Source organism: Electrophorus electricus, chromosome 5 (genome assembly GCF_013358815.1).
Source record: "Electrophorus electricus isolate fEleEle1 chromosome 5, fEleEle1.pri, whole genome shotgun sequence".
NCBI lineage: Eukaryota > Metazoa > Chordata > Actinopteri > Gymnotiformes > Gymnotidae > Electrophorus > Electrophorus electricus.
The window spans coordinates 15,671,522-15,695,003 of NC_049539.1; the positions used below are offsets into that span (position 1 = coordinate 15,671,522).

The 23,482-nt window shown below is 40.5% G+C and overlaps 1 protein-coding gene across 5 annotated transcripts in view; it reads right to left on the reverse strand.

Annotated features, from left to right (window-relative positions):
• Positions 1–503: 503 nt before the first annotated feature.
• fcho2 (FCH and mu domain containing endocytic adaptor 2) overlaps positions 504–23,482 on the reverse strand; it is a 39,765-nt gene continuing 16,786 nt past the window's right edge. For 3 of the 5 annotated variants that reach the window (XM_027007930.2, XM_035526089.1, XM_035526090.1), the window contains 23 exons: positions 22,980–23,078; positions 20,828–20,924; positions 17,649–17,693; positions 16,952–17,021; positions 16,742–16,766; positions 16,359–16,415; positions 16,104–16,161; positions 15,543–15,718; positions 13,516–13,540; positions 11,368–11,413; positions 11,005–11,090; positions 9,200–9,277; positions 7,967–8,506; positions 7,014–7,126; positions 6,619–6,748; positions 6,317–6,376; positions 5,551–5,662; positions 5,175–5,330; positions 4,498–4,630; positions 4,002–4,201; positions 3,757–3,821; positions 3,468–3,632; positions 504–3,218 (listed from right to left, as the gene is read on the reverse strand). In XM_027007930.2, the coding sequence (XP_026863731.2) occupies positions 3,196–3,218; positions 3,468–3,632; positions 3,757–3,821; positions 4,002–4,201; positions 4,498–4,630; positions 5,175–5,330; positions 5,551–5,662; positions 6,317–6,376; positions 6,619–6,748; positions 7,014–7,126; positions 7,967–8,506; positions 9,200–9,277; positions 11,005–11,090; positions 11,368–11,413; positions 13,516–13,540; positions 15,543–15,718; positions 16,104–16,161; positions 16,359–16,415; positions 16,742–16,766; positions 16,952–17,021; positions 17,649–17,693; positions 20,828–20,924; positions 22,980–23,078 (2,559 nt within the window). In that variant the 3' untranslated portion in view covers positions 504–3,195. The remainder of the gene's footprint in view (positions 3,219–3,467; positions 3,633–3,756; positions 3,822–4,001; positions 4,202–4,497; positions 4,631–5,174; positions 5,331–5,550; positions 5,663–6,316; positions 6,377–6,618; positions 6,749–7,013; positions 7,127–7,966; positions 8,507–9,199; positions 9,278–11,004; positions 11,091–11,367; positions 11,414–13,515; positions 13,541–15,542; positions 15,719–16,103; positions 16,162–16,358; positions 16,416–16,741; positions 16,767–16,951; positions 17,022–17,648; positions 17,694–20,827; positions 20,925–22,979; positions 23,079–23,482) is intronic. The other 2 variants (XM_035526088.1, XM_035526091.1) reach the window with 2 other exon arrangements.

Below are 23,482 nucleotides of genomic sequence, written 5' to 3' on the forward strand. Positions count from 1 at the left end.
GGGACAATAAAATACCTCTCCAAATTCATACAGGGTTCCAAAATGTTCAATAATTAAATTTTTCCTACTGAAGCACAGTAAATAACCAGTTGTAACAGCTAAACCAGGACATACAACAATTGATACTCTGAAGAGTTCCTCGGCAAGGTCTTGGTATTAAAGTCAGAAGCAAGTCAGGTGTACATAACAAGGTCTTCTAGAGGTCAGAAGGTTAATGTGCTTGAGTTGTTATTGAGGGAAAACTGCTAGACTGTGGCCACACAGCTCCAAGGTCTGTTTCTTTTGGAAGGAAATGACAAAACACCCAAGCTCTCTATATGCTTCCTTTATGCTGTATATGGCAGCACACTGAAGAAAGTGATGTCAAGTCAAAACCAAAGGAAGGCTTAACCCTGGCCTTAAAACAGCCACAAGTGTTCTAAGTGTTCTAAAGCATCTTGTTACAAATCTTGTTTTTGCTTTTGATAACTGCTTTAAGAAAAAAAAAAACTACATGCACAGAGTTCTGTAGTAATTCTTATATTTGTATGGATTTATATATTACACATTTATTACAGACACACTGAAATCATGAAGAGAATGCCAAGTGATAAATTTGTAAAAATGTACATTTTAAGATGAGAAAAAATAATTTCCAAAGATTTGTTAACAGCATTGAACATGAGCATAAAAAGAAATGAGAAAAGGTAAAAGAAAAGCAAGACGAGATTTGAGAAGTTCCTTTGAACATTTATGTGATGGTTGTAGAGGCAGCAAGAACCAGCTCGCTAAAATACACAAATGCATATATTTATGTAGTGCTGCTTTTAGACAGAGAAAGTGAGTGTTGCAATGTTCATTAATGCTACTGATTTTGGCCCTGTCTACTGGTTAATGTCTGCCTCTACACTAAATACCCAAGATAAACTAAAAGCAAATTCATTAAAATCATAGTTTGTACATCAAAAAAATTCATTACAATAGTAGAGATTCACATCCCAACATCTGCCTAGTTACTTCACAAAAATATGAAAAATTACATTGCTATTAAAATCAACAAAAAAATCCCAGAAAAGATTCACTTTTTTTTCCTGTTTTTTTAGCGGATATCAAAACATGCCTGTGTATTTTTTTAATATATGTATGGTGCCTCCCCACTCAGTGGTTAGGGTAGCCCTTAAGAGAACTGACCTGCTAAGATAAGGCACAGGGCACTTTTACAGGAAATAGTTGGTTTTCAGACCAACACTACACAGAGCCCATTTAAAGCGCTTTGGACCTGTTTACCATTAACTCACAGTGCAAGCCTGAACCAAGGGCAAGGGGTGTCACCTTGCTAGTGATCTTAAACTGATTCATTGTTGTGGTACAATATTCACTAAGGTAAATTTTAAAAAATACATAGAATTTGGCTAACTGTACCCAAAAAGTTGAAAGTGCAGGGTTGACGACGTGCTCTTGATTTGTCTTTAGTTTCCCATTCGTTTGTATAACATTTGGCAAATACTCTTGAAAGCTACTTATTAGGTGGCAGGTCCAGACATTTCATGAATAAGGGCAAGTGGAATTATTCACATTTACCCAAAACATCTTTCAATTAAAGACATTTTTGGCTGTATGAATAGTCTTGATTCTGTATTCTGAGGGCACTTTTTGGAAAATCATTTTTGAAATAAGATGTATTTGGTGCAAATATATATTTTTTAAAAAGTCAAATCAATATGGTGATATTGGAGTTATCTGATCTTAGAATAGATACATCTACCATGCTCTGCTTATTTTGGATTGTCCCTCCCAAGTGAATAATTTTTAAGTTTGGAAAAGAAATTTGCCAACACTGATAGCAGACTGGCAAAAGTATTTTGAGGTACTGATTTCCATAGAGCCATTTCTGTGAAATGGACTACACAGACAAAACACACTATATTTATGGTGATGACTTCAGAGACAAAGGCCTACATTTAACTTCTGCAATTTCAAACTCAATGTGGCAGTAAGTTCCCTTCAATATTGCCATAAAACAGTATAAAACAGAAATAGCAGTTCAGGAATTGGAACAGAATGAGAAAAGGTGTGCTTTTGCTTACACCTGCAAATGTTTGTAGGGAAAGAAACATTTTCAAGTTTGTTAATAGAAAGAGAGGCACTGAGGTCAGTGTTTTTTTTTGTTTTGTTTGTTTGTTTTTTGTTGAGCAATGTCACAGAACTAAGCCAAATTCTTGACAGTGACATGAAAATGGCACTAAAACAAACATAAAACAATATACACAATGCATCTGATAGCTTATACCTTCATTGCACAGTTATGGTGTCCAATACACAAAATACACCTATTATGAGAGACATAAAATGATCAAACTCTTGCCACTGTATGTGTAATGTCCAAGGGTCAGTTTTTCCAAAAGTTAACCAACTGTACTTTAAAATGTGATGCATGCGTGAGGCTGAATCCTATGACTACCTACAAATTCTAAGAATTCCAAGGAAGCACTTCAAAGACAGAAGACTGGATAACTCTGGGAAAACTGGCCACTGATGCAAGAAAATAACCTGTGGGGTGTTTGAACAAAACACAAACATTCTTGTTCCTGAATGTACTGTGGAGGCATTTTACTGGCTTGTCTCTGCTTTTTCTCATTTGGTTTTTTTTGGGGATTTTTTTTTTTTTTTTTTTGTTCACTGTGACTGACTTGGATATGCAATGAACAGACTAATGCCTATACAGATGGCCAGGAAGATTGTTAGTGCAGGTATTCTTTTTCTTTTGTTTTACATATGCTGTACGTTTCTATATAATTCATATTACAAATTAACTATACACAACAAGCACTACCGTTCTGACTTTATAAAAGTCTGAATAGATCAAAAAAGTATCAAAGATTAATGATTACTTCTTTTCATTCATCAATATTGTGACATTCCATCTGTTTTTTGGGGTTTTATTACTAATCATTTTAGACAGTGTTTGATACTCAGTGCTACATAACTGTAGTAAAAAAATCTCTCATCCCCAGGAAGGGGCATTTGACTGGATAGAAATATAGTTCAGAATGTTGAGAAGCATTAAAGGCCTAAGAAGAGCCTTTATGCTGGCAGTCATTTTGCTCCGTCCCCAATGAGCCCATCCGCAAACGGGAAAGATGGAATAAAACAACGAGAAGGAAAAACCCTTCAAATTTCAAACCGCCAGAGCAGATGTGGCTCTAGTGTGACATCTTAGCAGTCGGCCATATAGCGCCCTGTAAGAACCAACACGAACACACACACACACAGAAACACACACACAGAAACACACACACAGAAACACACACACACAGAAACACACACACAGAAACACACACAGAAACACACACACAGAAACACACACACAGAAACACACATTACTGTGTACATAATCTCTCAATTGCTGGAGTGGGGAGGGTTTGTGTTTGGAGATGATAACCGAAACTGCTATTTTGTGTATTGAGAGTGGAGATCTAAAATCTTACCGGTGGCAAATCTCTTCTTATTTAGTGAGAGTCTGTAGCCGGAGCCAACCAGATCCATGTCCACTCCGGAGAGAGTGCTGCCCTCGGTGAAGAACTGAACCGCAAGTGTGGCTGGGATCGAAGGCCCATCTGATAGCTCAAACTTTGCCCTCAGAGAGCCGGATCCTGACACACACACATACACACACACACACACACACACACACACACACACACACACACACACACACTTATATCCCTTTCAAAACAAACAGGTATAAGCCCATTACTCAACCCTATGTCTTTGTACCTTCATTTTCCAACTTTTCGGTGATGTTGTTCAGCTTCCACAAAGACTTACTCTGTTCTGCATTCCTGATAGCAAAAAGACAAAAGCACTCAAACCTCTATTCTACTATTCCAGAAAATATGTTTGCATAAATGAGAGAGAGAGAGAAAAAGAGAGAAAGAGTGAGTGAGTGTATAAGTGAGTCTGGGGGATATTATATGATTTAATGTGCGAGATGGGTGATATGCTAATTCCCTCCACCTCACCAGATGGCGCTGGGGAGCGATTGCATGCTGGTGACACCTCCACTGACTGGCACCAGGACCTGCACGCTGCTCAGCGGCCCAGGCGGCTGCATGGCCTCTGGGTTGTAGCGGTAGTCCACGCGCACGTCTGTGGTGCTTGGCTCGCACTTCCAGTACACGGCAAGGTTCAACGGCGTCGAATGAATCCCATTTGAACATACCTGGGGCAAGAACATCCGAGATGTCGGATACGGAGAACGGAGACCTTAAAGCTAGAATTGCCTTTGCTTGCTGGTGCATGAAAAAGTACAGTTGGAATATCATAGTGCTGAGTGAAAAACAGGTGAGAGGGTCCTTAATGATTTAAAAAGGTGAAACAGCACCATAGTATTGATAGAACACTGTTCTTCAGGGGTAGCAGAGAGGCATTACACACACTACTTGTTGAGCTACGATTTCAGATGTAGAGAAATAGTTACAGCTGTCTGAAGGCCCAGCTCAAGACTCTCATGCACACCTGATACTTGAGGATGTCCACATTGTAGTAAGAGGAGGTAGGGTTCTGCTCCGAGCTCTTCCTCAGGAACATGGTCAGGGCAGACATGTTGAGCCAGAAATCCCGAGTGTTAGTGTCGCTCTGAGAGGAGTCACTGATTAACACACGGAGACACACACAGGCACGTCCACATGCATGCACACACGCACATGCACACACATGGACACATGGATATAGACACACCCATGCACACACGCACGCACGCAAAGACAGACACGTGGATATAAAGACACACAGACATACTCAGTAATTCAAGGCTAAATGTATGACTGCAGCACAACCCTCCAACTAATCCTTTTCTTTGGTAATGCACCAACACTATTACCATATTTCTCAGATATGCATCCATCCTAGTCATACCGAACATATTTGAGGAAGTGTGCTTGGATTAAACACCAGAAGGCTCAGAGGAACAAAGAAGGATAAAGACGTCCAAATATTAGCAATACAATGTAGTAAGCCCCCTGTGTTGTACTTGCAGGTTGGGTAGGATCTGCTCCAGTTTGCTGCTGTTTCTCTGTCTCTCTCTCTCTCACACACACACACACACACACACACACACACACACACACACACACACACACACACACACACACACACACACACACACACACACACACACACACACACACACACACCTGTGTAGTAGTTGCTGGTTGGGTAGGATTTGCTCCAGTTTGCTGGTGTTTCGCAGGCGGAAGCTGAGCACTGCTGGTGAGGGACTGGATGTGAAGATCTTGATGATGCCACTTGGGAAGGACAGTGTCATGTCTCCTGTAATCTTCACTATACACCTAAAAAACAAAAAAAACAAACACACACACACACACACCCCTTTTGTCTAGCGCCTATCTATGTATTACTAGTTTTAAAATAAGATGGTTAAAAATTATGGTGGAGGCTACAGTGATCTTTCAAGTGTCTTTCACTTTAATAACAAAGAGACCCAACAGGCTGTCTGAAATTACTTTACTGCACTTCTGGGTCCTTCCAGGCTTCGTCATATGAACTCACTTGCTGGGATCAGCCCCTTTGAAGTAGGCATTCACTGTCTCGGTGAACGCTACAGCTATGGGCAGAGAATCCTGTGATGCTAACGTCACTGGACTAGGCCCTCGGGATGTGCCTGTGAGCAAGAAAGGAGATGACAGCCCAGAGGAAAACATGACTATTAAAAAAATAATGCACGGTCAGTGCCAAAGTAACTGAAGGTTAGGACACTTTAAAACATAAAGCAACATATAAATCCTGCAGGCTTTTGTTTGCTTAGTTCGCTTGTACGTTTCAGATTTCAGCAGTATCAGTCAACAGCCTCATAGAATCCCTGCACATGGTAATTTTATAGCATCTCAAATATGAATCAGCATTGCACAGATTCTGGTAGTAAAGACAGCTTACAGCACATTAAAAAAGCAGACTTACACTTTCAGCTAGATGCGCAGTAAAAAGCACACACAAACAAAATAAATACACGCCAACCTCTTGGTGATAGTTCCTATGGGAGCACAACTATACGCTTCACATGCCAATTTTAAATCTGATCAAATTAAATGAATTTAAAATGTTCACCCAGGAAGCAAGGTAAACACGAAGCAGGCAGCGAGTCTGAAAAGAGGCAGGGTTTAGTGGACAAGGCGATGACGTGACCTGCATTGGGAGGACTTATGCAGGTCACATGGACTTCCTGACCAATCAGGAGTCAGGGGTGGTCAGTTAGTAGCTTATAAAAACACCTTCAAGGCAGGCAAAGGGTTTCCATTTGTGGCTCAATGTACTTTACCTGCTGGAGTCTCACACCTCTTCTCAAAGGTGGGCAGTTTCCCCACAAACCCATCATCCTCTTACAGCCCAATGAACAGATGAAATCCACAAATGGGAGATGTTAAATAAGTAGCATAGCAATCCACAGATAATGCATGACAACCCAGTGAAAGGATGATTAGGACATTAACAGTGGAGTGATATGAAACACGGCACAATTCGTGGTTAGAAAACATGATTATGATCAATATGTACGGAAAGGTACATTTCAATGCTAAATGTTTCACTGTAGTGCTTTGTGTGTGCACACATGGGTCTTACCAACGGTGGGTGTGTTGCTGGCACTGATGGAGGTGCTGGAGCTGAGGGAAGAGGAGCTCTCTGCACGTGCCAGAGGAGCAGCTAGGGTAGGACTGGAGCCAGTCACCTTAGGAGGACTAAAGGGTCGGCCCTTCACGCACAGCAGACAGTCAGTCAGCAAGTCGCATCAGAAGAAAGATCAATAATTAGCCCAGAAATCTGAGCAGCAGACAGGCCTTCTATTACCATCCATCAGTGACTTAAAAGAGTAAACATTTTTTCATGCGCACTCAATAGCATCTGTTGAAATCACTTTGAAAAAGGTGATTTGATTTAAAACTCAATGTGGCAACGCTCTTTATGGTGGTTAGCAGAACGTGCTGGTCAATAACCCGTAGCCCAAAAGTATTTACTACCTCGCTGATGCCAGTCAGTTTGCCGGCAGGCAGTTTGGGCCGTGATGATGGTCGAGGAGGTGGAGCTAAAGCTCCTGTCCCAAGGGGTGTCGTCGGTCTGTTAGGGGGTGGGACTGTCAGGATACAGAGACAGTTTGGAGGTCAGGGCATACTTTAGACAAGGGAATAACCTTTGTGCTATGACATCCCTGCTGGTGGAGACTACGAACAATCAAAACTTCACAAGAGACTGGAAACAACACAACACAACACAACACAACACAAAACAAAACACAACCCAGCCATGCTTAGAAGCCATTATCAGACCTTTGAAATTTGTAAACAAGGGTTTTCTAAGAACATGCAGCATCATGTTAGATGGTATTTTTTCAGATCACAAATTAACCCAAGGGGGAAAAAAAACAAAACAAAACAGCATGAGGGAAAAAAAAAGAAAAACAAAGGCACCAGAATAAAAAAGAAATCACAGAAATGATGGTCACAGAAATGCAGAATAAAATGTATAACTGAACTCGTTAAATTAAGCTGCATGCGGTCAGACTACATATTCCTCTAGGATATCAAAAGGCAAGTTTTGTAACCCATCATTAAAATTAGAGGTTCCTTTATGGTCATATGACCACTGGTAATCTTGGTAAAGCCAATCAAATTACATTTCTTCCATCTTTCTACTGATGCCCCATATAATAAAGCTTAGAGATGCTATTTTGCATTCAATGATTAACTGGGCCAGTGTTGAAAACTTTTAAACATTCAATAATTCTCAACAGAAATGGAGGAAAAATGATATAATAACTAAAATGAATAAAAAGTAGTCAAATAACAAAAAAAAAATAAAGGGAACAAAATTCAGTTTAGTGAACCCAAATTAAATGGCTACAGGCTGCCGTACCAAGCACAGCATGGTGCTAGGACACCCCAGCATGCTTACAACTGTTATTCATCACAATTACCATCCTGCAAGTGGCCAGCTGGCAGAGGCATGGTGTGGTCCTCCAGCCAATGGGGGGTGCTCTCCTCTTTAGGTACCATAGTAGTAAAGTGATCTGTGGCTTGGCTGGACAGGAGTTTGGGGTGCTGGGGCATGGGCACCGAATAAGGCCTCAGCGGGAGGCGAGATGGTCCATGGGTATTTGCAAAGTCATCGCTAAAAGCTACCCATCGGCCTTGAGACCAGGAAGGCAGTGGCTCGTGCCGGGTGACTGGAGCGCTGAGTGGGGGCTTGCTGGACCAACCATTCTTCAGGCTTGCCCGAAGGCCGGGAGGGACGCTCATTGCTCTGGGTGGGTCATGTGCCAAGTGGACAAAAGGGTCATCTAGGACTCCCCATTTAAAAGTAGGAGAGGGCACAGTGGGGACTGGAGGTGGGCTTGGTGACAGAGGAGGCAAAGGAATAGGCAGTTCTTCGGAAGGTAAAGGGGCAGCAAGAGCCTCATTTGCCTCGAGCTGGTTGGCCAGTAGGGATGAGGGCTCCCGTTGTAATACCACTTCCGCTGCAGAGGGCGCCAAACAGAACAGTGTGTTGTTGATTGGTAAACATGAACAAACTAGCCTTTGGGTCTGTCGTGACAGTTCATTCATCCTTTTAAGAAAAAAGTGCATTTCACATATTTCAAATTTAGAAGCATGAAACATGAGTCACTGAAGATATTAATGAAGTTATATTAAATACCCAAGTCAAATCTCAATTAAGTTTAATTAAATGAGAGTTGAACAACCAATAGAATTATTGCAAAAGATCCAAATAGCCAATAGAGAGGTGGGGCATCAAAGCAAAACAATGCAATTTTTGGCAAAGCAGCTGCCAGTCTATATTAGGAAAAGATGAATGGGCTGCATATTTTAGTAGTGATGACTGAAAATATCACTTTGAAAGTGGTAATGGCATTAACTTCACCTTTATAGAGGTGAAGGTTTATTCCCTGTGAGTGCACGAAACGTGCTCACAACACAGATGACACAGACATGCACACATGCATGCATGCATGCACGATCACACACTGAACTAAACAAAACCTTATAGTTAAGACCCTGGGAACCCTTTGGGACAGATTAAGCAAACAAAAGATTACTTCGAGAATTTAGATGGATGAAATCTAGCAGGATCAGTGGTGTCCTCCTCAAGCCTCTCATGGCATTTCTTTATTTTGCATTTTAAAAACACAACCAGGATGCAGTAGCTTTACCTGCATCCTCAGGGACCGTATCATTCAACTGGAGAGAGAGAGATGGACAGAATGGTGAAAGGAAGAGAGAGGCCAGGTCTAATGGGTGAGAAGGGAGTAAGGTGTAAACACAATCCCCAATAACAAAGGAATAATAAAAACAACAAACTCAACTTTATACTGAAGCATATTGGAAAAGAGGGAACTGAACTCAGAAGAGGTTAATGAGGCTTTCAGCGGCATCTCCACGTGGCACTACTGCTTCCTGTCCCACAGCACTCTGATGTTACTGCTGTGCGTTTGACGCTCGCTACACTAGGGCACTGTATTAATAAGACCATGTTCATGACCCAGGGTCCCCATGCCCTGCCCTCTGACCACCATTTGGCTATGAATTACGATTGGCCTTCACAGCCCAGGTTGCAGTCTGGTAGGTCGTCTGTCGCTCGATGGGCCAATCAGGGGATTGCAGTGGACTTGCTTAGAACTGGGCCCTCCAAAAAGGTGGTTCATGGACCCAGGCCTCCCCAGTGTTACTTTCTAACACTTAATTAAGACAAATAATAAGATAAGATAAGAAAAATAAGACATGAGAAAACCAAGGAAATAAATATGGGGAAAGCTACAAAGTAGCCTGTAAATTTGTAAAAATACGCATTCAAAACAGTTTTAAAATGCATTGCCTTTCATATAAAATAAAACAATTGGTTATGCCCATGTACTACCCCTGACCTACACTCAGAGAAGGAAAATGAAATCTTTCTATTCCCAGAAGGAGATATTCCGCTTCATTTCAACAGTGAAGGTCAATCGCTTGGACAACCCCGAGCTTTCATATAAATAGCAAAAGATAGGCGAGTGGGACAAAAAGAGAGAACAAGGGAGGCAAGTCTAGAACCATTTTGAAAATACCACCAATGATCAGTCCGTCCTCTCAAATGTCCAGAGCTAAGCACTGAGTTTCTGTTGTATGCGAGCTCTCAAAATTCTAACTTTATGCATGCCAATACAAAATAGAAAGGGACAATTATCAAAATAAGAGGTAAACAAAAAAGACAGAAAATGCAATGCAATAACAAGATCATTAAAAACAACCTCCACATGGACGGAGTGGTACCTAGTGACCATAGAGTTGAGAATACAGTCTACATTGCAGAAAATCAACTGCAAAGGCTGTGCAGTGCATGGGGGTTTCCGTGACAACAGTAGTCTGATCAAGCTCTCTAGAGGCAAGTGTTGTGGACAGGAAAGGCCCAAATGCTTTCACCAGCCTGTGTGCAACATCAATAATGGATGTGGTGAGTCGTGAGCCAAGCCTCCCCAGGCTGGAGGAGGGGAGGGAATGAATGACCATCTATATATTTAGTATGTGTGTGCATGTGTGTTTTGGGGTGTGGTGTGTTGCCTTGACTCTCTTTGTGGTGACCAAAGATAGGAATAAATAGGAAACCACTGTTGGGTCACATGAGCCAAAAAATGAATACACTTTTTTTTTTTTTTATCGGATTTGGGGTAGCTGTAGGCATTGCTATACTTGCTATTCTTTCTGCACTACCTGAACAACTGAATAAAAAGCTTGTGTTATAGAAAGCGTATGTGTGTGCACGTGGGTGTATAAAATGCTGATTCCCTTCACTGACAAACTCCAATAGCACAATGCGATAGATTTCAATTGACTTCATGTGTTGTGGCACAACTTGAGAGATTTCAAATTTATAGCCAACTGACATCAACTGATATTAAATGTGGTTTTACTGAGTTAACTGATGATGTTAATTGCTATTGTTATTCTAAGACTGAAGTGCATCCACCCAGCGGGGAATTACCTGCAGATGATGATACCGAGGAGGTGGAGCCACTGACGCTGGGACCAAATGGATCCAATGAGAGCAGGTCATTATTAGCCAGTTTACTAGTGAGAGAGAGAGAGCGCGAGAAAGCAATAGATGGTTATGAATATTGCAAATGTCTCTTGAGCGCGAGCTAATGTTCAGAATGTTCAAACTTAAAAATGTAAGCTTTTAAAACATTTCTACTGCTTTTTTCTTATGGTTCAGAGAGGTTTATTGTGTGAGAGGTGGCATTAAAATTCATGGTTTATATTTTGTATTTCATTTGTTGTAAATGGCTTTGAATTTGATTTTACCAAAAACATTTTTTTTTTATGTTAAAATGTGACATTTTCTTACTCATTGTATGAGAGTTGTTGTATCCTGGGCCTTCCTAGCTCATCACCTGAGAGTGAGACAGAGTGGGAGAGAAAAAGCAAGTAAGAGTGAGAAAGATGCAGATTGCTGGGAGCATTCAAACCTTTACATTTCATTCTCACCCAGTCCATTAAATAAGTTATCCATAAAATAAAATGTTTCATGCAGTTACATGTTCTCCAAAACTGCACAACAAGCTTGCTATTCTGGGGCTGACTGCTGACTTAATACTGCTTTCTTTCAAAAAGGAAAATAAAATTTGAAATGGCATGTTCCCTCCATGAAACATTTACTCACAGAAAACAACCATATGCCTGACACCATGACTTGAAATGTCAGATGCACCCTTAGAAAAATCAAAGATCCAGATAAAGTGCAGACCAAATCGAGAACATAATGAAGGTTAGAACAAAGTTGATTTGAGGACAGTATTCCAGGCATAGGCTCAGGAGTTAAAGTTGAAACTCCAGTAAAAAGAAATGTTGTCAGTCCTGGACTGCGCAGTGGAGAAAGCTGGTCATAAGTGCAAGTCTGACACAGGTCTTTAGATAGCTGGATGCGTTTCAGATTTACAAACAGCCAACATACTACATTGTTAAAAGAAGCAGATTAAATGTTTGTTGCACTAAACTGAATCCTAACACCTGATGAAGTTAGTGAACCCCTTTTGGCCTACAGTACAACCAGGAATGTGTATGGAGTAGTCTTCCTAAGCCATACTCACCCATCACTGAGTCTAAGGAAGACTGAGTGTGTGGAGCAGTCCTCCCTGGATAAATGTGAATGTAAGAATGCAAGATACACTTTCAATTCACCTTCAGGGTTAGACAATGAAAGGGTAAAATCTTTAATTCTGTAGCTTGCTCATAGTTTCCATTTATAAATGCCTATTAAATTGCTACACTATGTTTGTTTCACCCAAGTCCCAAGTGAATTAAGCCTATATAAAAGCAATAATCCTAAAAATGTCATTTGTTTTTGTTCATAAGTACTAGGTAACCCCTCTTTATGTGTATATTCTTGGACAACTAACTTCAGTTGAAACAGTAATACAAAAATGCTTTTATCTTGTATAGTTTTTCCTTTCTTTGAAGTGCTGGAATCCTTTTCGTTTGAGGGCTAGTGCTGACATTGCAAAAGAGAAATTGGTGTTGAATGTAGAATTGATCTAATGCAAACAGTGGTTGGTAATAAACCAACACCACTCTCCATCATCAAACAAAGTCAACAATATCCTTGCTGGAGTCATCCAATACATTGTGTTATAATTCTGTTCTAATTAAATCATGATTTCTATCTCAAGCTCATGAGGATCAGGAAGGATCCTGATCACCCAAATTTCATATGGCAACTTTGGAGCTTTAGGCTCTTCCACACAGCAGAGGTCTGCAGATAAGACAGGTAACAACTCAAGTCATACCTCTCTGAATTAATTTGACACCATTTTCAAAAATGATCACTTTTCTTTAATAGCATTCATGGACTTTAAATAAGCATTGTTTAGATCTAGTAATTATTATTTATCCATTGTAATTGATATGTACTATTCTTAGTCTCAACAATAAAATATTTCAGTTCACTATGACATCTAAATTTACTTTAAATTGAAACTTTTCTTTGAAGACTAGCTGTGTTTTGGTCTTGTGGAAACAACCAAGGTTACTACTAAAAGCTAAATTAATTTTATGTAAGTGAGGCGCACAAACTTTTTGGGTTTTTTTGTAAAGCCAAAATGCTCACTCTTCTTTATGGAATGTACACATTATATTCTGACATGCATCTGCATTTGATTAAACCATAATTTACTGGAAAAAATGTAAAATTATGATCAAGGAGAAAAAACAAACATGCAATTAAGCAATTAATCTTCATCCCTGGCTTAAGGAGGCAACACTGTGTTGTTGAGAAGAGAGACCGGGCGGGAATTATATATTTTTTTATTTTCTTGTGGGATGACTTGGCTTCGGAGGGGTGGCCAGAGCTACACGAAGGAACAACTCAGCGAAAAACCCGCTGCCGCCAAAAAAAATGAAAGAGAGAATGTCAAAATGGCGAGGACTCTCCAGAGCCAAGCCTTTTTTGGGGGGGGGGGGGGGGGGGGGAGGATGGCAGGAGGAGAAGAATACTCACTGGACTGGTTCCTCCTCATGTGGACCTGGAAAGGAAAACAGGCATTAATTAATGAGGGAGAGAGGAGTTATGAAAATAATGGGGGACATGAAGTACTGCGTCCCCACATTCATTCAGTGAGTACGGGCCTCCCAGGAGGAAACACACACACACACACACACACACACACACACACACACACACACACACACAGAAAAGGAAACACACACGTAGATCAAAGTAAGAGCCAAAAACATAAAGTCATGCTATCAGAAATATAACCTCTGAATCGTAAAAAATCTTTAAAAACAAGAACAGCATAAAATACAGCAGCCAGTTCAACCTTTTGATGCAATGCGTTTGATCTTCTAAGTTCATCAGTGGTGCAAAAACACCAAGTGAGATGAGGGGATACTATAGGACAATGCCACACTGTACTAATGTGACCATGTACTTCTGTTTGACTATATAGAAATGCTGCATATAAACTCTCATTACAGGTTTTATTACTGCAGTCTAAAAAACCTTAATCAATCAGAATGCAAACTGGGACAGGAAACACTGCTAAAGCGTTAAACCACCAGATAAAGTTGTAGGCATGGAGGCAGGATTTGTCCCCATAAGCACAGAGTGGCAAATGGGATCAATTATAGCTCTAAGGCCAAACACCAGACAAAAGCAGTTATGACAGAACGTTCAGAGAGAGAGAGGGGAAGAACAGAAAGGCAGCAAAATATATGAAAAATAAAAAATGCTTTGCCTGTAATCTACAACAGATGACGCACATTCATCCCAACCTATATTTTTAAGCTCCGGAACAACATGGAACACATCTGTCTGCCTGGGGGGGGGGAGACAAAGAGGGGATCATGTGAAAACTAACTGAAAGGAGCAACAAACAAATAAACAAAAACAAAAATGGATGAAACACTTCCAATGGGACATGAAGACAAACAGTAAACAGTTGTTTTGTTTGTTTGTTTTTTGTGTGTGTGTGCGTGTGTCAGGGAAGTGGTTAATTATTGCAGAGGGTAATCCTAGTGTATACTGGGTTCATTTGGACCATATCAGAAAGCAGTGCTTCAGTCTGGCTCACTGTCAGAGTTGCTCTTGAAAGACATTCTCCTCAAAGCAAACCCGCGAGGCAGCAAAGACGAGGCCAGCAGACGGGCCAGGCCAAGCTTACTGCAAACAGGCGCCAAGGAAGACTTGTGAAGAAGCAGAACAGACTTATGCACTGCTTTCTGGGGGAGTGAAAAAAAGAGAGGAGAACTAATGGAAAATGCTCAAAAAGTGAACAGAAAGAAGATGGGACCTTCGTTTGGGATGGATATTGCAAAAGAGAGAAAGTTCAGAGTTTTGACCTCATTTAAATAAATTAACATGAAGTGACTAAACATTTCGTGGGTGTGTCACACTTGTGCTATTACTCCGTTCATCACCGACAAGCAATGAGATGAGAAAGCATTGGATGAAAATGCACTGGGCTGCATCCATGCAATCTGAGCTGCACACAAATTCCAGCAGTAGCACATTATAATCCAAAACAGTATTAACATCTCTAGATTATCTTCCAGTCATTTTAACCAAAAGCAATCATCAATGGATAAATACACTGAGTCCAGTTAGAGAGGAGAAGAAAGAGCTCTTTAAGTTATCTTTCATCAGCTACTACTAAACATGTTATTGAAGGTAAATGACCTGATGAGAAACTTTAAATGATTTATTGCACAGGCCAGTCACAGGCATGCCTATGAGGAGACAAAACGTGTTAACTGTTTCAAGAAGGGTCAACATCCTTGGCAGACTGTGTAGATATAACAGTCAACTACTGCCCCCTAGTGTCAATGTCAACAGAACAGAGAGTGGGGGCACAGAAAAAGAGAGTAACAGCACAAAACAGGATGAAAGGAAGTCACATCAACTAATCAGAGCTCTCTCACAGTTCAGAGTAAGCCAGTCACACTATGTCCATTTGTGTATATTTTTGTGAGTAAGTACCTATAACCATGTGCTTATGTTTATGTGTGTGCTCAACTCCATCTTACCATGGTGGAGGGAGAGAGGGTGATGTTGCCGATGGAAGCCTTCAGCTCGTCGATGGTGGCTTTGTGCTGGTGCGTGCCGTTGTTGGGCTGCACCGGTTTGATCTCCACGTGGAATTTCCTGCGGTCGTCCTCTTCCTCGGAATCGCTGGATGAGTAGAAGGAGTTGTCTTTGGCATGTGAATGGAATCGTTAAGGAAGTCACAGGACAGAGACACAACAGAAACAGTACTTTGGACAGGGAATAAGATCACATGTAAAAATATTAGTCTACAGTGAACCCAGAACACAGAGTTAAACATCAGCTAGAAGCAGAATAAAGGAAACCATAAAAGTAAATTAATAAATAAAAGCAAACGTTTCTGTAAAGTAGGAGATGAGCACAACTTGCTGAAAGTAACAAAGGCTCATACATATTGGCTCTGGGTAAAGTTGCTCCGCCTCAAGGAATCTCAAAGAAGACAATTTATACTAAGCAAGTATGACCTTAGTAAGAGGTTGTCAGTTGCTGCGAGATGTTGTACTGGAGAGACTCATTTTCAGGAGCACCTGCCTGAAGGATATCGTTTTCACTGACTTCTGGTCGAATGCAGAACCCCTCTTCATCTACCTGAGGCACGTTCTAGAAACACAACACAACACACATGAAGCACAGCACAGCACACCGCCTCACACATGAAGCACAGCACACCGCCTCAGACATGAAGCACAGCACCCTACACATGAAGCACAGCAAAAAATGTGTTATGACTTCACAAATCCACCATGTATTGCAACTTGTATAACAGACAGTTTTGAAGCCACTGGGCTACATCTCACTGCATTTTGGACATCTATGGCTCCATAGAAGTCTGGCGGTGCTCCATTGGCAGTGTTCTACAAAAAACAAGCAAGTGAAGTTTGTGAATACAACTGCAATAAAGCATATATAGTTCATCAGTTAAATGTGAAGTCATTTTGAACTACAGCTGTGACAAGATTTCAGAGGACAATTATACCATTGTTACTGAGTTATTGGGTCACCCATTAAAAACACAGATGGTCAGCATATGTTAGAAAACTCAAAAACAGAAATATTACTGTGGAAATTTACTACAAAATCACTTAAGTAAGAAAACTACTGCCCTCATGTGCATTTATGTTTTACACAAAAGATACAAAACTTGATCAGCTGACTAACTATATACTTAAAAAATACTCACAGCAGCTTCAGGTTCTGTAGACTCACTATATGAATGAAAGATAAACAAAGGAAATGGGTAATTAATGTCAGATTTATTAACATTAGTATCCCTCAGCACATGATGAGATGCAGCTACCTGAGTCATTTGACTTATACCATTATTAACTGACACTCATTTTCTGCTTTCAATGACAAACAGTAATATTCCAGTAATTATATGCCCACTTACGTAGAATCTGTATCCTTGTCTTTTCGCCGCCCTGGAATGGTAAATGGCTTCCTCTTCCTAGGTTTGGCAACTAGTTGAACAAATTACACAGTTGTTACCCTGAGCAACTCCAGGCTCAATGCTGGCAACAGTGCTATTATGACTGACTCTAAACCTGCATGTGACTCAAGTTGGAACTATCCGAAATGGTTTTTGCTTAATTCAAGCAACATCTAATCATTGAACTCCAAAAAGTTACATGACACATTGGCAGATTTGTTGCAAACAAGGAGATGTTGCCAAGAGATCTGTGAAGTGTGTTTATATACATACAAAAACACTCACACACACACACGTAAAAATTTAAATTTGCATTCAAACTTGACCACAGTTGCTGTGCATTCAAGTTGCCTGCAGCAGAAATGATAAATAGACCACAACTACACAAAAACAATCTGTTTTTGTGTAGTTGTGATCTATTTATCATTTCTGTACGCCACACTAGCTAAATCAATTAAACAAATTATTGTAATAATAGTTAAATCTGGCTGATTGAACAAATACATGTGAAATCTATTTCATACTGCAATGACAAAATAGAACAAAAAATATACAGAGCTAAAGAAGCTTTGCAAATTGTTAATTTATAATTAAAATTCTATTTAAAGCTATTTGGATCTTTTGCATAAAACAAACAAAAATCATTCATTTCACATACCTTCACTGGCAATGGAGACATTACATTCCTCAAATTCAATGGGCCCTGCAAAGAGTATAAAAGATTCATCTTGCGGTTATCGCACGTTTTGGTTTGTGGCATGTTCAGACTCCGTCATCTCTATGCAATTAAATAAAAGGCGGGCAATAGCAACTTTTTGTGTTACATTTTTTTTTTATTATTTAAAAAACTTTCCGCAAGTAAGCCATCAGTCATCTCTGACGTCTCCTTGGAGTCAGTACAATTTACAGACAGCACGCGACACTCCCACGCAGACGTCCTTACACACGAGCCTGCGTGGTGAACGTAGAGGCCTCAATGAGCAAATAAATCATCTGGCGGACAAAACTAGAGTGAACTGTTCTGGGGGTTAGAACAGTTGTACAATTTCAAGGAGAATATTAACGGAAACCGACTCAAGTAACGAGAAAAAAAAAACAGTTCAAATGAATGACACAGGGTGTGGAAAAACATGGATATCCATGTTGTTTCCTAGTCATCGATTTTACATATTTTACATATTTAAATGTTTATGCTATGAGTACAAACCCTTCCCCAAGGCTCGAGATAATTAGATGAGGATGATTCAAAACAAGCACGTATACGCACACACATCCGTCTCTCTATCTGTGGATGTCGTTTCTCGGAATAGACTGGAAAATTCATTATACATTATGACAACTACACACCCTATAAAGTGATTTGTAAATCAATATTACGTTTTCTCCAAGACCTTTAGTCGGTAATAGTAAATACGCACTGAAAATATATTAACGTCTATTCCCAGCTATCGTGACTAAGAGTGAAGAGAAAATCCGCCCTTAAGAAACTTGATTGACGTTAACAGTGTTTTCTTTTGTGTTTACGCGCATCAGGCTAACGCTTGTCCGAGAAATAAGGAACTTTTTTTTACTACCAGATCTCAACAAGAGCGCACAGGGCACTGTTTTCACAGCGCAAGAATGCCTTGACCTGGAAAAAAACCAACAACAAAAAGGACACGATATCACAAGTATGCAGCAGAATTTCGATTCAGCTTCCCTGGAGGATGAGAGCCGCAAGCATAAATGACGCATTGCTCGGTGCAGGCAAGCAGCGAGTCACGAGAGACACGCATTGTTTTCACTGAAGTGGATTAAGTATGACCGCTCTACTGTACTGTTTAGTATCATTGCTCGCTCGCTCTCTGTTTGCGTGTAATATTTCCTCCAATAAAACATACCGAAATAGCCAATCCCACTAGCCCACGAAAAAGACAAAAGTTGCCTCCTCCTTTCAATCGCTAACACGTAAATGACCGGCACGTGCATCTACTAGGATGGAAACAACACCTTTTGCACAATTTTTCTTTTTCCCTGAATACTCTTACGAATGTGACTGAAAGAAAAAAAAAAGACAAGTGACGTCAGGGCAGGAACCACACGATGACAACATTGCAAAATTTCATGTGACAATATTTACGCACATAACATGCCCCATGCCCAAACCTGGAAAAGGCATTAGGCTTTGTTTAAAAATTCTCTAAACAGACTGTTTCGTTTATATCACGACGCAACCGGCCACATGTGTGTTTGTATATGAGGAAGGCGTGCAGTCACGCGTGAACGGAGGATACCGGTTTAAATTGCGTATACGGAGTACGATTCTAGGACTGAGCGAGCAGTGAGCTTGCGTGCCTGGCTCATTGCCAGTTAACAGCTCAGCTGGATGTCGGTGACCTGCGTGAGCAACCCCCCCCCCACACACACCGCCGCCTACTCAGCGTGTCACTTCGGCATTGTTGCCGTGGCACGAAGTTTGTTCAACCCCTCTCTCTTTGAGAACGGGGTGGGGGGGTTGTCGCTGTGCTTATTTCTTTGTGGAGGACAGGTTATTGTTCTGACAGTGGCGCGACCCTTACCGAGCAGCTTGATACGAACCTGGAATTCTTTGCTGACCCAAACAGTTTCAGCCTCAATTAATTCCGCTGTCAAAACAAATGCGGGCGAGCGCAACCTCGGACGCTTTGTCTGGGACCAAAAGGTCCACCGTGCGCATGTATACAAAACAAAAGCCGAGGTTTGCCGCTTACGTCACACAACACAACGCTAGTGAAGAGTAACTTGCTAGGGGACTGACGACATTTTGGCAATACTATCTTCGTATGAACATGGAAGTGTACTAGCTGTATTTACTTGAAGGAACTGAAACCGTCTATGAGACAGTAGGTATATATCGAGACAGCGACTACGACTAATGACTCAAATGTCAGACTATACTCTCAATGCAAAATCTTGAAAAGTTCAAATGACAAATTTGTTTAAGCATTAATATAGACCAGAAATAATTAAGAACAGGAAGGCAGGAGGTCAAGGACTGAAAGAAGGAGCCACAGAGTGAGAAACTTTAACCACACTGAGGGCCCCTCAGAATCAATTGTTTTAATCTTCCATAAAAGTGGATGCCCTTGACATCCCGCTTAGCATGTGACATCTAGCTCCGCTTGAAGATGACCTAAGGGCTCTTGTAAAGGTCACAGATTAGCAAGACACCATGTGTAAACTCCACTATGCTTCAGTAATCAAGGGGAAACTCCTATCAAGTGTGTCTGTGGTATATTGCTTCATGCAGATTAGTTGGCCACTAATGGTCATTCTCTCTCTCTCTCTCTCTCTCTCTCTCTCTCTCTCTCTCTCTCTCTCTATATCTATATATATATATATATATATATATATATATCTCTCTCTCTCTCTCTCTCTCTCTCTCTCTCTCTCTCTCTCTCTGTGTGTGTGTGTGTGTGTGTTTTGTTAAAAGGGGGGCTTCAAATCCCAGAGGGACACAGCACTGCACTTTGACTTTTCTCTAATCTGCCACACCAAATTTATTTTGATAATTAGTTTATGACCACAGTTAGGCATATCTTGCTGCAGGAAAAACAATAAACACAACTTTAAAGCTAAGAGAACTTTAAGTCTTAAATGCCACTGCTTTGAATACAGAAAGGTGGGGAGGAAGAGATAATTAGCATTATGCAAATGTGATTTCCACCATGGTTTGTTCTTAATCAGCACTTGCAGCACTGCTGGGTTAAGTACTCCTGTAATGACTCCAGAAAATGTCACTTTTGTATGTGTGTGTGTGTGTGTGCGCGCGCATGTGTGTGTGTGTGTGTGTGTGTGTCTGTCTGTCTGTGTTGTTACCTGGCCTCTCTTTGCCAGTTCCTTTGCTCTCAGCCAGTTTCTGTATTAAACTTTCCACAGAGGTGTTCTCCATGTCATTCACAAACTCTTTATGCACCTTTATAATCAAATAAATGAAACAATATATAGTCAGTTACTGAAAATTCAGATAGTAAATATTAAACAGTAAAAAGCAAATCCACATTCAGCACATTCACATTGTTGCCCATTTAGGGCACATATTTTAAGTGTTCTTTTGTACTTCCAGCTGGTTATAAACAATATGCAAGTAAAAAAATAAGTTAACATGCAACTGAATCACTTCTGTGATCACTAGCTGTAGATGGCTCACTTCTTAAAAAACATCTCTATTACGTTTCATTTTGAAAGTGCAGAAATGAAGAATCAAATGTCAGACAAAATTACTTTTCAGACAAATCACATATCAAATGCTGAAATGGAACAGTGTACCCAAAATATACAGCTATAAATCTATAAATTTGTGAAGTAGTTTCTTTTAAGTAATTTTTTCAAATTAAGCTCTGCTTCGCCACTCACATGCCCAAAAATTCCACTTATGTGACATCATGCAACCCTCCAACCATCTTCTCAGAAGCCTAGAGACTTTTACAAATAAGAAGCTACAAGCAGGTATGAATTTGTGTGGAACAGATGCCCAATTGGGTTTAGTACTGGGCAGAAGGTCGGGAGGGGTGGTGGTGGTGGTGGGTGGGGGGTGTGGGGGGCTTGTGGGTTGAGAATGAGGCCATGCAAGGAGAAATTTGCGAGCGACACCCGTGTCCAGAGGGACTGCTTTTAATGCCTTTGTTTTGACAGCACTCCAAGCAGGCTTACAAAAGCAATATGTTGGCACTTCTTCTGAGCCGAACCCACTCCCTTCTACCCCCAGTCAGCTACGGGGGGCTTCAAAGGTCTCATTGTGAGAGAGATTTGTGAGCGGTTGCCTTAATCTGCTTGTGCATTCTTTGTTTCGTGTCCATTGGGAGCATGTAGTGGTGCATGTTGCTGTTTTGTTTTTGTAGTGGGTTTTTTGTGTGTTTCTTTGGTTTGGTTCTTGGGGTGAAAGAGCCTAGAGCAGTGAGATGTGCATGGCAGAGTGACAAAACTGTGCATCCATGTGCACACACATGCGTGCGCGTGTGCACACACACACAGGTTATTAACTAATACTGACATCCATCATTTTTCTGATGTTTGTGTGTGTGTGTGTGTGTGTGTGGACATCTAGTAGCACTCTCTGTGGTCATTCTTAATAAATGAATCTGGGTCAAGAATATTTCTTAAAAGTTGGCCTTGAACGTACAAACATTTGTAATAAAAGGACTGCTACAGTTTATTTGTAAAGCCACAGCATTTAAACCTGAACACCTCACAGACTCCGAACCCTTCAACAGATATATACATCCAAAAGTGTTCGCAGATATAGGATACAATGATATTACTATGATTCTTTAGGGATCCATTTAAGCTTGCTAAGACCTTTTTAGTAAAAATGAAGAATCATTTCCATAGTGTGCATTCTAATAAGGATAGGGCAAAATAATTACATTTGCCAGCAGATATTCCATAAGCGGGTGACAGTAGGAAATACATGTTAACCCACGTCGGTGGATGTTAACCCACATCAGTGGAGTAATGAACAGGTTCTACACCAGGGCCTAATGGGATTCTGCGTCTGGAGACCATTTTGGACGTTATGGTTTAAGGAGTGATTGTCTGTGCTGAGGCTGTGCAATGGGTAAATATAGAAAGTTTGAGTCAATGTGTGTTGTTGTTGTATTGTGTAAAGTCCATATGGAACTGGTGTCACCGAGCACGCATTAATGGCATCAGTGGGGCTGGGCCTCAGTGAAGTGCGTGAAACGCTAATAGGCTGGAGCAGGACATTTGATGCCTAATCCTGTGTATAACTATGTAGAACATGTATTAATAGGATTTGCAGTATTCAAAAAGATTATCAAGTTTGTTTATGCCAAATATGCATCTTATTAGAAATTAATTATATTTTTAATTGCTTTTCATAAGACCAACTGAATACAATAGTGTTTAAGCTTCAGCCAAAAGCTGAACACATCAAATTCAAATTCTAAATGAGACTATAAAATGTGTATGTGCATGTATGGAGTGTGTGGGGGTGTGTGTGTGTACTCACCTCTCCAATCTGTTTGTGCGTCTCCTCGATTGAGTAAGCGTAGGATTGGATGATCTCCTTCATATGCAAGACATGGCTTTCCTCAATGTCCTGGAATTTCTGATGACACAAATGCACACCCCCACATTTATACATATAATTCATTGTCTGTACTAAAATAAGTTAACACACTTTATTTATCCTTTTTGCACATATCTTACTATTTTAAAATAAAGGGACTGTATTAATAGCTACTTAACACTGCAGCTTTCACAGTCATATTCAGTCAGCTGTTGCAAAGCTTCCATGGGCAATATGGGAGTGAAGCAAACTATTCTGAATGCTGAATATGGATAATGAATGCCTCATCTTGAGTCACTTACCATTTAATGACAGTAATGAAAGTGAATAGTCTAATTATTAACAGTAATACTTTCATTCTAACTAGAACGAATTCTAATGTGTGTGTGGGTGCGTACGTGCATGTGTGTGTGAGCAGTCCTTTTTTGTTGTTGGAACTTCCT